Here is a 14055-nt window from a genome sequence, read left to right on the forward strand (position 1 = left end):
TTCAGTGAAGTGTGCTCCAGGAATTTGGCCTTTACCACTCGGGTGCTGTTTCATATAAAGTATAGACGGCAGATTTATTCAAATGCGTCTTTCTCTGCAGACAGTTACCAGAGATAAACAGCAGAGTACTGTCTCTGACCTCATTGTAATCATCCATTTGCATGTGACTAAGGCCTTTCCACCAATGTAGAGATAAAAAATGATTTAGGACCAGCCCTCTCGGTTACATCCTCAGGGGTGTCTTGTGTTCTTTATGCAGGGCTCATTTGGAACTTGGCAGTCTCTTCTCCCAGATTATTAGCTCACAGATCTGCAAAACTTTCTCCATGCAGATTTTAAAGCCATGGCTCCTCGCTGCACCTCTTTAAAACGCCCCACCTGGAGTAGGGTCTTGTCGCCATCAACCCCAGGTCACAGTGACTATCAGGTAAACCAAGGCAGAAAGTGTTCATCTGTCACACCCAGCACCAAGTAAGTGTGAGGTGGCCTGATGTCTGGGTTTTCTGTCTAAACTTAGCTTCAAGACACAAAACCAAAAATGTCATTTGGGTTCTGAAAAGAAACAGACCCACGCTCAAATACAGTTCTGATGCCAGGCATGGTGGTGCACACCTTTAAGCCCAGCATTCAGGAGGTAGAGGCAGGAGAATCTCTGTGAGTTCTAGGCCAGCCACAAGTTTGTCTCAAAAAAGAAAAAAAGCTACTAAGTCAGAAATACCAGCCCAGTTGACACATTTGGGGACAATTTACCCCTGAGCCATTTTCAGTAATACTATATATTACACAATACTTAGTAATGCCCCGCTGACTATCACAGAGAATCACAATTATGTCAAACCAGGCCACAAACAGGTCCTAAATGCCCAGGAGCATCCGACAGTCTCAGAATGTATGGTTGGTTAATCAGGTTCAGCAGCAGGAGTCTGGGCTAGATTCTCCCGGGGCCAGAGATGGTTCCAGAGGATTGCAGCCAACTGTGGAAGGGCAAGCAGGAGAGCAGCATGTGGAGGACGGTGCAACTAAACACGCAGTCATATGAGAACCTGAAGGCCGCCAGTGTTCAGTGCTTACCTCTGGAGGGGGGTGATGTGGCCTCTACATCTCCTTTTATTGTTTTGTTCGGGGTTTGTTGTTGCTTGATACTTAAAGGGTCTTTGTCTTATGAGGCAAGGAATCGCCGTGTTACTCAGGCTGGTTTCAAACTCCTCCGCTCAAGTGATCCTCTTAGCCCAGTCCCCTGGGAGCTGGGACTACAGGCATGCACTACCCATCCACCTTGACTGAACGTTTAAGATTTTTTTAAATGTTTGTGCAGACATCCTGGGTCCCTGAGAACTGGAGCTACAGGGGTTATAAGCTGCCCAGTATAGGCACCAGGAACCAAAGCCAGGTCTTCTCTAAGAGTAGCAAGCATCCCAAACCACTAAAGCATCTCTCTGGCCGCCTCTTTTAACTTCTTATTTCAAAGTTTTCTCTGCTGACTTTATGATATAGAAAACAACACATAAATGCTGAAAGATTATTATAGATACCCTTTGTTCATATCATAGCTCACAGTTTCCTCCTCGGGCTCTCAGCACACTTTCCCACTGGGGTGCTATCTATAGCAAGTAGTGTGGCCCTACCTGGCATAAGAACAGGTACTGGAGACCAGCCAGGGCTCCAAGTGCACACCCTATCCACAGCAGACTGCTCCTGCTTATAACAGATAAAGGCCTCTCTACACATTTTCCTTCCCATGTCTATTCAAGACCTGCTCCCCACCCCCATTCAAACAGTCACTTAGCCCGCACTCTTGTAGGCATTTTATTTACTGTACAAATATTTACATCTTCAGCTGCAGACGTCCAGACCTGACAATGTGCAGCGGAGCTCGGTCTCTGCCAAGTTTCTAGAACCAGGCCGACACTCTCGGTTTCCATTTCATGACTTGTCTCCTTCAAGGACACTGAGAAGCCAAACGCTGGGAGAGCGGCTGGCCTCCCAAGCGCCTATGCCACAAAGCATTAACAGAAAAACTGGCCAAAATAAGGAATATGAATAGAAAATTGCCCAAGAAATAACACATCGTTCTATCTCTCCCACATTCAGTATGTCTTCCCCACAGTGGCTAGCGCCAAGCTGTATTAGAAAAAAAAGGTAAAGGAAAATGCAAAAGAGAGCGAAATGCTTCTGGATAGTTAGGAGAGTAAACTGGAATAGAAAACCACACAGTACTAAAGGGGGTTTTGTTGGTTTGGGGTTTTTTTTTTTGTTTTTGTTTTGTTTTGTTTTGTTTTTTTGCTTGTTAAAGACTCTGGTGCCTAAAGACCACCCTGGGATACAGCTGCCCCAGTTGGGCTAGAACAGTGCTTGGAGACTCTGAAGAAGTGCTATGACTAGAGCTTAAAGTGACAGGTCTAGCCAAAACTATAAACTCCACGCCCCTGCATAATCTCTGGAGGGGTGTCCAGGACAGGAGCATCTGCCCCGAGCCAGACCATGACCCCAGCTGGGAGCCCCAGCGGGGGCCTTACAGGCAACAGGGTAACGGCTCCACTATCTTACACATGTTCCATGGGGAAAGTGTGGGCAAGCAGCAGCACCTTGTCCTGGTCCCTGAGGAGAGCAGTGACCATGTGGCATGGAGGATCCTGGGGTGGAGAGGCCCTGATGCCAGGCCCTAAACCCCAAGGACAAGTGAGGTCAGCACCCACGCCAAGAAAGGACAGATGACTGCGAAGGAGGTCGGGCGGGAATTTGAGCAGCTCAGGAGGGCTTGTTTCTTATGATCCCCAGGAACAGGAGGGCTCAGACATGCTTCCAGGAGGCCAAGGCACTGTCACAACAATTGCCTTGTCTCGGGATTCTGTGTACTTGCTGGTTTTGGCAATAAAGATGGCTTGTAATATTCTGAGTGAGTTCCCATCAGAAATGGCGGCTTGTAGCAAAGCCTTACTAAAGACAGAAACTGGCAAGTCCATGTGATCTTGAGCCTTACTGTTGTTTCCATTCAAACACTAATGAGAAGAGATGTGATCATCTTCCAAGAGACTGACAGGTTCTCTTCAATCGCCACGTAATGGTGAACCCAATATAGCTTTCTCCCTCCTTGGTTCCCCTTCCTGGTAACTGACAAGGTACTGCTGCTGGATCTCCACATGTCTCTCCCCAGTGGCCTGACCATGATCTGTGATGGCAGTTCTTCTGCCTCAGTGCTACCAGAACCACCCAAGGGAGGCTGGTAAGCTATGTTTACTGTTCCGGTCCTTTGCTCCCCAGTCCCACCAGAAGAATGCTAAAGACAGCTCCTAACAGACTGCATAAAGACGGAGGTCAGTGGTCAGGCCACGCTAGCCTTCAGTGCAAACAAGAAGCTCAGAGAAAGGCATCAATAGTCTTCAAGCCATCCACATGCCCGGACACGGCCCTTCCCCCGAGAGAAGCACAGCCACGGAAGGCCACAGCACAGCCACGGGAGGCCACGCACAGCCATCCTTCACACTCAAGAGAAAGCTTAGCACATTCTTCATAGATTAATGAGCATCTTCAAAAAGGCCTGCAGGGAGAGTCTTTTCCAGTGTCACCACAAAGAGATCTTTATCAGTCCCCATCAGTGCCAGGGCCTGTGCCTGCCATGATGTGGGAGGCCAAATCAGATGGCTGTGTGAGCCACTTTCTATCTATGCTTCTCCTGTCTAGTGATGAGAAGAGGTGAGAGGTTGCCCAGAAGGGATCATATGCCAGTCTGGTCATGGAGTGAGATCAAGAAGGGTACTTCCAAAGAGCAGAGGGTGCTGGAACAAGGCATGGCGTACAGGGTCTCACACGCCAGTTTTCCAACAGAACTGAGTCCTCCATGTCACCCATTCCTCCCAGCCACTGGGGTGGATCCAGCTACAGAGATCTTCAAAGGACCAAAGGAAATGGCAGCAGCATGGTCCTCTTCTCATGACTGAGTACCCAAGTGGCCTGTGGTAAATGTGGACACAGAGGGGGTGAGGTAAGAGCGATGCTGTAGATGACAGAATACTCCAGACATGAGGGAGCATGCAGTATCTTCTGGCTAGTGGTTATGTGTGTTAAGGTCAGTGGTTACGCTTGTTGACCTGTGTTCAGATGCTCTAGAGAGTGACAGGAGCGGTCAGAGCATGCCGAAGCCCTCGCAACCCTCACTGATGGCCAGCTGCAGCATCCTGTGCACCTCTTCATAGGAGTCATATGTAGGGAGGCACAGCTGGTTAAAACTGGAAAGACAAGGAGGAAGATGATTAATTCACACTCCCAGAAACACGAGCAAGGGCTCGAAAGAGAATCTCCTGCAGGGATGCTCTGTGCAGTCAGACACCTACCATGTGTGTGCAGTAGGAAGAGTGCTGTGGGTTGGAGCAGCGATAATCTGAAATGAGGGACAGAGGGCAGCAAAGCCTCCAGGGGGAAGCTGAGAGGAGCCTGTTGTGAACTGAAGTAGCCGAGCCAGTTCCTCCTGGGTCAGACTGGAAACCACAGTCCAGAACCATCTCATGACCTGGCAGAAAATACAGGGCTATAGTCACATATGGTGTGCAGCCATTTGATCCTAAGGATTTGATCCTCTGGGAAGGCAGATGCTCCCATTTACAGTTCCATGAAGCATGAACAACAACCTCGGCAAGAATTTACATTGTCACAGGGTCAGAAGAGCAACCACCAACTGATTGCTTCACTCTGTTTACCTGCTTTTCCCACTCACCGCCCCAGTGACAGTCTGCAGAACAGTTTTGGGACCGAGCTCCTTGCAGCTTGGAAAACCACCTGTTCCCCCATGTGGATCACCTATGCGCCAGTCAACATGCCAACTTTCTTCTTCTAAAACCTTTCCTCACAAGATGATACCAAACTGTAGAAAGTTTAGCCTGTTACCTTTTCTCTGAAATGCCAAGAGCCACCAACCACTACAGCATGGGCTTTGAAGTCAGACACACTGATGTCTCCGGTCCCACACATCAGCAGCTAAAGAAGGACAAAGGCACACAGGTAACTATTGACATGGAACTGCAGGATAAAAGAAAGACCAGGAGAAAGACAGAAAGTGAGATCACAGTGTCAGAATGAATTGAAATAGGCCAGTGATTCCTAACCAGTGTGGTATTAAAGAAGAAGAAAAAAAAAGGCCAGGATATGGGCCCAGGGCTAAGGGTGCAGTCTGGGGTTGTTAAACAGGCTTAACGGCAGTTTAGCGGGTTGTGGGCAGAGTCTTCCCTAGGACTGCTCCGGTACAGCTCCCTAGATGTGCCTGCATCAGGCTCAATTAAAAAGACAGACAGACAGATATGCTTGTAGCTGTGCCCTAGGTCTATTGCATCAGAATCTCTAGGGCTGGATTACAAGTTTGTGTAACTGAAAGGGTGCTTCTGGTGAGCACGCCTAGAGAACTGCTACAGATTCTTTGTAATTAAAGGACAAAATTAAAGAAAGAAAAGAACTGAGTATATGTTCTAGCAAAGGAATGCCAAAAAGAAAAGGCAAACCCTTTCTCTTTGACGAAAATCCCTAGCCCCATTTATAAGTGTTTTCTCTCAGGATCTATCCTCCTTTGGTTGATTGAACTTTTTTACTTCTCTTTAGCTCCACTTCCACTTGAACAGATAAATTAAAAGGTATGGAGAGAGAGAGAGAGAGAGAGAGAGAGAGAGAGAGAGAGAGAGAGAGAACATTAATAACATCAGAGCCCTAAACATCTTGTTGTGTCCTAATTTGGTTCAAGATTCAACATGTTACTTAGCAGACCATGAGTATCCATCCAATAGCTATAAGGAATGAAACCTCTTAATAAAAAGACAAAAAAGGGCAAAATCAGCCCTAGAAGCTATGGTTTCTTCAAGCCCATGCCAAGCAAATGAGTAACTAGCAGCAGCTGTAAGAGACGGCATCTTTCTTTTATATGTTCTTCCCAATGCTCATGATAAAACAGAATACTCCAGTGCTCCAAAATATCAGCACTGGGTCAGAGGCCTATTAGAAATTTTAGACTGAGAATTCATTATTTTATATCTCAAGACACAAAAAGTGATAAAAATTACAGAAGGCTTTAATTGTTCTCTGACAGTACAGCTAACAAGAAAAAGAATTACACACCACCCGACACACTAATTTTTTCTTTACAAACTTTAAAGAATTTCTTTATGTTTGGTTGGTTGTTTTGTTTTTGTTTTTGAAGACAGCGTTTCTCCATAGCCCAAGCTATACAGAAACTCCCTCTGTAGGTCAGGCTGGCCTCGAATTTAGAGATCCTCCTGCCTCTGCCTCCCAAGTGCTGTGAAAGGTTTTCTAACAGGAAACAGTTTGCAGAAATGAACTCCTCATAAAATCTTGGAAAGTCAAAAGTCCTAACTTTTGTATCAGCTGTGAGGAGCAACAGACAGTAAAGACAAACTGGCTTTGTTTTGTTCTCGACTCATAAGGACTTTAATTCAGCTAACTATAAAAATGGTATTTACTGTCTTACAGCTACTTTTGACTGATACAAAACGTGAAATAGTAACACAGATATGTAAATACACACATGTCCATACACTCTGTGGTACTAGATATGTAAACATACAGACATACATACACACAGTGGTTATGGTCTAAACTTTAAATGTAATCCCATCTTGTGGGATGTCTCTTTTACTAGCATACGGGACTTTGTCTTCTTCACTGCTATTTCTCTGGTATCTCAGTATACAATTCATAGTTCACATACACCTGAACAAATACATTCTATAATCCCCTTAATTGTCATAAGACATTATGAAGACTGCAATTCTCCTTAATAGTCGATTAATATCAATAATAGTTGATGGATAAATATTAACTACCACTCTTCATAAATACTTGTCACTTTCTGACTTTCAACATTCTAATAACAGCTGAAGAAAAGGCCAATGAACAGAAGAGTAACAAGTGAATACAGCGCTGGAGGGATGGCTCAGTGGTTAAGAGCAATGGCTGCTCTTCCAGAGGACCTGGGTTCAACTCCCAGCATCCAAACGGAAGCTCACAACTGTCTGTAACTCAAGTTCTGGGGGACCCAATACCTTCTTCTGGCTTCTGGAGGCACTAGGCACACACATGGTACACAGAAATACATGCAAACAAAAGACTAACACACACATAATAAAATAAAAACTTTTAAAAAGTGAATTCAACTCCTGCATAATAAAAAACTTTTTCAGGAAGCAGAAGCAGGCAGATCTCTGAGTTCGAAGCCAGCCTGGTTTACAAGAACTAGTTCCAGGACAGGCTCTAAAGCTACAGAGAAACCCTGTCTCAAAAAACAAACAAACAAACAAACAAACAAAAAACCAAAACCAAACAAACAAAAGACTTTCTGGCGAGATAGTCAGGCTCTGTCTCAACGTGTTGCCTCTACCAGAAGGCACAGCAAGCAGGAGCCCACAAGGCCTGCTCTCCACAGCAGCAGTCTTGGGGCTGCTGAGATGGCTCAGAAGGTAAAGGCACTTGCTACCAACCAACCCTGATCACCGTGTCCAGCCCAGAGACTCATGTGGTAGACAGAGAGAAGCAAGTATGCCCGTGGCTCTCTGCCCTCCACACTGTGACATGGCACTTGTGAGTCCCTCAACATAAGTAAATAAAAAAATAACACAAAACAAAACAGGTTTGAATCCTAAGCACTTACCTCAAGCTCATTCTCATCAAAAATTGCCAAAAGATTCTCAGGAACCAACTCATTCAAGCCTGAAACAAAAGGATCCAAGTTAAGGCCACACCTGCAAGTACCACACCGACATCTTAAGCACAAGGAGACAGGGTCCCACCTTTTAGGAAATGCTCCACCTCCTCTTTCACTTGACTGGCCAGCCGGTACTGGGCTAGCAAGTTTAAATAGAAGATTTTATTTGCATTGGTGACTGGGGTTTGAGCTCCACCTGTCATGAGTTCTATAATCTGAAACAGGAGGCAAAAGACAGGAGAGGTTGTGGCTAAGCAAACTGTAAGCTGTATCAGCCTGGAAGGCCCTGCAAGCAGTGGACTGGACTCCCTCGGTGTCAGCCTCAAGTTCCTAATCTGCATGTGGCTTTTTAACACACTTGCTTTTACCTTTTGTTACTAACCTTCAGGGCCTGCACCACTTCTCCCACACCTGCAGGCTATGACCTAACATGGGTGTTAAGTGGGGTCTTCTCGCATGTGTGGGGCAAATGATGCAACAGGAAGATATGATTTCTTGTTAGCAATATTTTAACCAATAAACCACTGATGACCTTTTCCCAAAGCAGCTCTTTCATGGCTCTGCAATCTAAGGTGGAAACCGCCATTCCCACACATTCTTCTATCTCCCAAGTACACCAAGGGAAAGATCAATGGCTTCAGACTGGGAGATCTGGCATCCAAAACTCCAGCCCGATACCGACTTGGTACAGAACGTCAGTCTATTTGTTCCTCAGTTTGTATCTCTCTAGAGAAAAGCTGAACAAGCTTCCTGAGTCACAAACAGAACACTAAACACACATACACACTAAACAACGACTGAGGGGCATTCAAGGACGTCCCAAGCAATGAGATCCCGTGTATGGAAACCAGAGTTGTCTCCATAAGTGAATGAATGCCTCCATGACTTACAAGATCAGATTTTAAGGTCCTGGTAATATTTTAATTACATTGATGTGAACAATAAATCTTAATAACATTTCTTAGGCCATAGCTAGAAATGTTTATTCACAAAAACGCACCAAACTATAGCAGTAATGTAATATCCATAAGTATTAAAAAAAACAAGTTCCAGTCTCTTAATCTACTGAGAATCCTGCTGGTGAACAAGCTGCTGCTGTCCCTGGGGCCAAGGACTGAAGCCTAAGCTTTGTTCACTTGCTGCTCTGTTACATCAGCTCCAGCTAGGTACAGACCTCACTGGAACAAAGACAGAAAACGGCCATTCCGATCATTTTCAGTAGTATTTAGTTCTGATTTTTGAGACAGGGTCTCTCTATGTAGGCCAGGCTAGCCTCAAACTCACAGAGATCTACCTGCCTGCCCCTATCTCCCAACTGCTGGGATTAAAGGTGTATGCCACCATACCCAGCTGCCACATGTTTTCAGTCATTGCTACGTTCCCTTTAAGTGCATATTGTTAACTAGTTTCATAGCGGTGGTATCAGACCTAATGAAGTTTAATTATGTGTTGTTATTATGACTAGCTTCATTTTTATCATTTGATATTGCATAGCTCCACAATAAAACAAAAGCACATTTGCAACAATAACAACAAAGTATCTGGGCAGTAAGCTCAGCACTCAGGAGGCCAGCCTGAGCTACACTCTGAGACCCTGTCTCAAAAAAACAAACCAAACAAACAAACCTGACAAGAACATCAAAAGGGTTTAAAAATGGACAGCCATTGTGTTAAACTAAGAACCAGCCATCTACATCCCAACTACTCATCACTGACATCAGCCTCCCAAACTGGCCTGGTGCGACCACACTTCTTTGCCACTTGGTTCTTTGTAGTTGTTCCTTAACTGCACAGTCCTATTGGTACTGCTTTAGAGGGACCAGGGTTGTAGGGGACCCATAAATTCTGGTCTTCTTTATCACCTTATCCAGTTGACCTGATTTGTTATATTTTTCTTCTGCAAAGACCAGATCCATCTCACTCATGTCATTGTTGAGGATAAAGCAAACTTTGGACTTGTAGAATTCTGGGTCATCTGTTTCAAAGTACTGAGGAGAAAGGAAGACACAGAAGGTCATGAACACACTTTTGCCATGAATGAAATTTTAACTGCTTGATAGCACTTATATCTTCATCCTTAAGAATAATCAGCTCAGGGGCTGGAGAGACAGCTCAGTGGTTAAGAGCACTGGCTACTCTTCCAGAGGGCCTGGGCTCAGTTCCTAGCACCCACATGTAGGCTCACAACCATCTGTTACTCCAGTTCCAGGAGATCTGATACTTTCTTCTGACTATGTGGGCACCAGGGATGCATTTGGTGCATGTATATACATGTAAGCAAAACACATATACAGACAGAATAAAAATAAATAAATCCTATAAAAAAATAAAGGGGGAAAAATACTTTAGAAAGTCAGCTCATGTGGAAAGAGTCCAGAGCCAGTGGCCAGACTGTCTTAGAGGAAATGCACACCTAAGACGTTACCTTGTAATGCATACGAAGTCCTATGATTTGGGCCAGGAAAGACCGAGTGAACCGGGCACGGACCAACTGCTTGTAAGCTCCTCCCAGAGAGGACTCATACAAACACTTGCCCACCAGCCGCCCTGCAAACTCATACATCTTTAAGCGCAGGTGAGCCGGCCGATTGGGGTTAGGATGCACCTGTCAAAGAAAGACACGGAAAAGCCTTGGACCATTTTTATGTCTCCCAGTTCTGGAAAGGCCCTCCCTCCCATTGTAATGGACCACTATAATATGGACCCGGAATGTCTTCCAAAGGTGCCCAGTATGCCATCATCAGTAGGGCTCAGGTTACTGGGGTATACCCTGCCTGCTGGCCTCCTCTCCTTTTTTCACACCCCCGCCCTGAGGTGAGTGATCTCGTCATACTCTGCCACCAGGATGTGCACCTCACCACAGACCCCAAACAAGGGGGCTGACCAACCACAGACTGAAGCCTCTAAAAGGCTGCAGTGAGACAGTAATTTTCTCTTTATATGCTGATTGTCTCAGGCATTTTTTACAGTAACGGAAATCTGGCTCATACCCCATCTCAAGGGAATAAAATTTCAGTTTAAGGGTCACAGAGCAGACAACTGAGCAATTTAAAGTGGCCGGAGGATAATGGCTGCTGAAGAACCTTAGTTAGTTTGTGTACAGGATGATTTGAGTACAGGAGATAAGATGCCTCTCCCTAAACCAGAACTTTTTAAAATGCCATCAGATGCTTTACTTCTGACATCTCTCTAGTACAGATCTAAGACAGAAACCAAATGCCTCGGGCTTTCTTCTTTAGAAAATAGCTTCATTATTATAAATGAGCAAAGGAGCCATTGCAATCTAATGTCTTAACCAGATGCTCAACTATCTATTTTCCCCCTATTTTACAGATGAAAATTATGGAGCCAAATAAAAGGGAGGCAACTTGGTCAGTTCATTACTAATAGCAAACTAAGAGTAGAACACAAGCTGTCAAGACTCCGAGGTCAGCGGCGTGAGCCTCTGTGGTTTACTGTCCCACCCACCCGCGGGGAAGGCACGGACTCACTAGTGCTTGGTTGTTGTCACTGAACCGAGTGAAGAGCTGACTGGTGGTATCAAACAGTGCTTTGCAGATTAGCTCAAACCATTCCCGGCGAGGCCCTCCCCAATCCAAAGCTGAAAAGTACAATGAAAATTAAAAGGGATGCTGGCTGACTCCACCTCCTGCTGCTTCTCTTCCTAGAGTTACCACTCAACACTCTGAGCCTTCTAGCCCACTGCTGGTCTCTTCACCGCAGCTCGCCTGCATGGTGAACATTTTTTGGAAACCCCACTTCTTTCTCTAGAATTTAAGGTATTCTGATCACTAAACTAACAGAAACACAGAAGGTCAGAGGTCCCAGGACAAGGACACTCTGGGATCTGCAGTGTTCTTTTGCCCTGGTGTGAACTCTAAGAGCTCACCTGCATGTCTCTGTTCTCCACGCTCCATCACACCACACATCCAGGCCTCTTTCCTGACTCACAGAAACTGGGCCTTTCAGGGGTCGAGGAGCTTGTTTGGGATTTTCTGGAAAGTGTGGGAGTAGGAAGGAGAGCTAAAATGGTAAAATGAAACTTCAAAACTAACCTTCTTCATCCTGAAAAACCACTTCAAAGTTCTTGCTCCAATCTGAGATGGAAAAGTTCCGTGTGGCCTTCAAAGACTAAAACAGAGAGAGAGAGAGAAAGGAAGCTGTCAGAATACTGGCTGGCATTCCTCAGCTGCTAAAAACCAACCCCCCAGAGCACCACCACTGCCCCAAGTCAGCTACTACATGCAGGCAATATATGGCGCACAAGTAAGCGTCAGTGATACTGTCTTATATTAAATACACAAATCTCCAGGAGGACTGCAAGTTCAAGGTCAGCCTGGTCTACAGCATGACATCTCACTGGAGAAAAATAAACTATCTAATTTGAAATCATATTTGGAATTTGATAGTTACAATTTTTTCTTTCTTCTTTTTTCATAAACTTCATTTTATTAATGAAAAACCCCTTACATACAAGTTTTCTTTAAAAAGATACGAGTAAGTGATAAGCTGTAAACAAGAGAGCTGAGGAGTCTTGGTTTCCAGCAAAGCACAGACTATCCACCAGACATCTTTCCACAACAAGCAAAGGAGCCATCCTACATGGAGTGTGGCTGAGAAAGGGGGTTGCCAGGCACATCGACAAGAGCCAAACACCACAAATACTTTCTGGACAGGCACCAAGCCTTCTCACTCCTAGGGAATGTCAGACCCATGCCAATGTCTGTGGTGGAGACAAACACTCATCAGGTGTCCCATGTCTATCGACCCGAGTGACAACAAAAACTACTTCCTTCTAACCCAGTGGAAGCTCCTACCCCAGGGATGATGAACAGGCTGCTCCTCTAGCCACTACTTCCACCCCCTACACTGTGACTGTCCAGGAACTACGTCACCACAGACCAGAAAACTGAGGCATAATGAGACTCCCTCTGTTGCATGCTTCTAGTACATGCTGGCCCCAACCCAGCATGATAAAAGTATATACAATTTGAGAAGAACAAATGGTCTCTAATATGTTTAAAGGGATAAACTCATGTTTCATTAAAAAGATACATTGCAGGATATAGCCAAATACTGAAGAGGTCCTTAGCTGAAGAACTTGCACATAAAGACAAAACTACGTACCGATTCCAACAGGGCATGTCTGCTGACCTTCAGGGTAACTTTGGAATGAGGTCTCTTCATGTGTACCTGCCGAAGCTCTCGCTGGAAAAAGTCCACCTTGTCTTGAAACGTCTCCGAGCCTCCTGAGGAGCAACAAAGTTCATTACAACTTACAGACAGGTGGAGGAGCACCACTCTCCAGCTCAACACCCTCGGGGGCCACTGCCTTCCCCACCCTTACCGATGTTCTTGTGCAGGGAACGGATGAAAGTGGCAGCTAGAATGTTCCTTTCCTTGCAGCTGAGCTCCACAGGAGGTTGAATGCCATCATCCACCACCAGGGTGAGGAGCTTGTGAACAGGGTCAGGGCCAAGATAGGAAAACTAGCAAAGAAAATTGAGAAAGTGGAGACATTTGTCTATAAATCCCTTAATTTCAACAAAGCCCTTTACATACCTACTCTGCTACACAAACAACAGAAGCAAGGCAATGCCGTCTTTTATAAACAAGTACATGCCAGTATACCTCTTGTTTCTCTTATACTTTACTTAGTGCACACGTATGCAGATGTGTATTGTATGGTGCACGCCACAGCATGCACAGAGGTCAGAGGACAGCCTGTGGCACTCTTCTCTTCCACCACAGTGGTCTGGAGGAATGAACTCTGGTCACTAGACCTGGCTGGCACTTCCAGCTGCTGAGCCATCACCAGCCCTATCTCGATGATCTATAATTCACAGGTTTCTGTTTGTCTCTTTGTTGTTTTTAGTGTGTGTGCCCATGCAGTGCCTATGTGACAGTTTTCAGGACTTGGTTCTGCCTTGCTAAACACTGCAGCTTCCAAGCGATTCTCCTGTCTCTGCCTCCCATCCTGTTGCGTGAGTGCTGGGATCATGTGCCGCCACGTTTGGCTTTTTACATGGGTTCTGGAGATCAACTCAGATGGTCAGGTTTGGTTGACAAGTAAGTTGACTGCTGGTCCCTTCACAGGTTCTCACTGAAATTATCTGAGTCATAGAAACTGCCTTTAAGTAAGAATCCTGGGCAATACTGCAGACCTTCCAACATGAAGAAGGGAAACAGGAGCAACTCCTATTCCATACACCTGGAGAAAGTCATCTTCATAGACGATACACCTGAACCTCTGAAGCAAAGCTTACATTTAGGCTCAGAACAATTAGAAAAACTACAAAAGCAAAAAAGACAAACTTTTGAATATATGAGAACATTCCTTCTCATAGAATGAGCCA

At 45.3% G+C, this 14055-nt stretch overlaps 1 protein-coding gene across 5 annotated transcripts in view; it reads right to left on the reverse strand.

Annotated features, from left to right (window-relative positions):
- Positions 1–1790: 1790 nt before the first annotated feature.
- Positions 1791–14055, reverse strand: part of Arel1 (apoptosis resistant E3 ubiquitin protein ligase 1) — a 50357-nt gene continuing 38092 nt past the window's right edge. For 4 of the 5 annotated variants that reach the window (XM_050164566.1, XM_050164569.1, XM_050164567.1 and 1 more), the window contains exons 10-20: positions 13047–13188; positions 12827–12948; positions 11755–11830; positions 11191–11300; positions 10125–10304; positions 9562–9687; positions 7785–7914; positions 7646–7704; positions 4882–4971; positions 4332–4507; positions 1791–4226 (exon numbers count right to left, since the gene is read on the reverse strand). In XM_050164566.1, coding sequence (XP_050020523.1) covers positions 4124–4226; positions 4332–4507; positions 4882–4971; positions 7646–7704; positions 7785–7914; positions 9562–9687; positions 10125–10304; positions 11191–11300; positions 11755–11830; positions 12827–12948; positions 13047–13188 — 1314 coding nt within the window. In that variant the 3' untranslated portion in view covers positions 1791–4123. The remainder of the gene's footprint in view (positions 4227–4331; positions 4508–4881; positions 4972–7645; positions 7705–7784; positions 7915–9561; positions 9688–10124; positions 10305–11190; positions 11301–11754; positions 11831–12826; positions 12949–13046; positions 13189–14055) is intronic. The other variant, XM_050164571.1, reaches the window with a different exon arrangement.

The sequence above is a fragment of the Alexandromys fortis genome, unplaced genomic scaffold (genome assembly GCF_014885135.2).
Source record: "Alexandromys fortis isolate MF-2015 unplaced genomic scaffold, M_Fortis_MF-2015_v1.1 scaffold_159, whole genome shotgun sequence".
NCBI classification, from domain to species: Eukaryota; Metazoa; Chordata; class Mammalia; order Rodentia; family Cricetidae; genus Alexandromys; species Alexandromys fortis.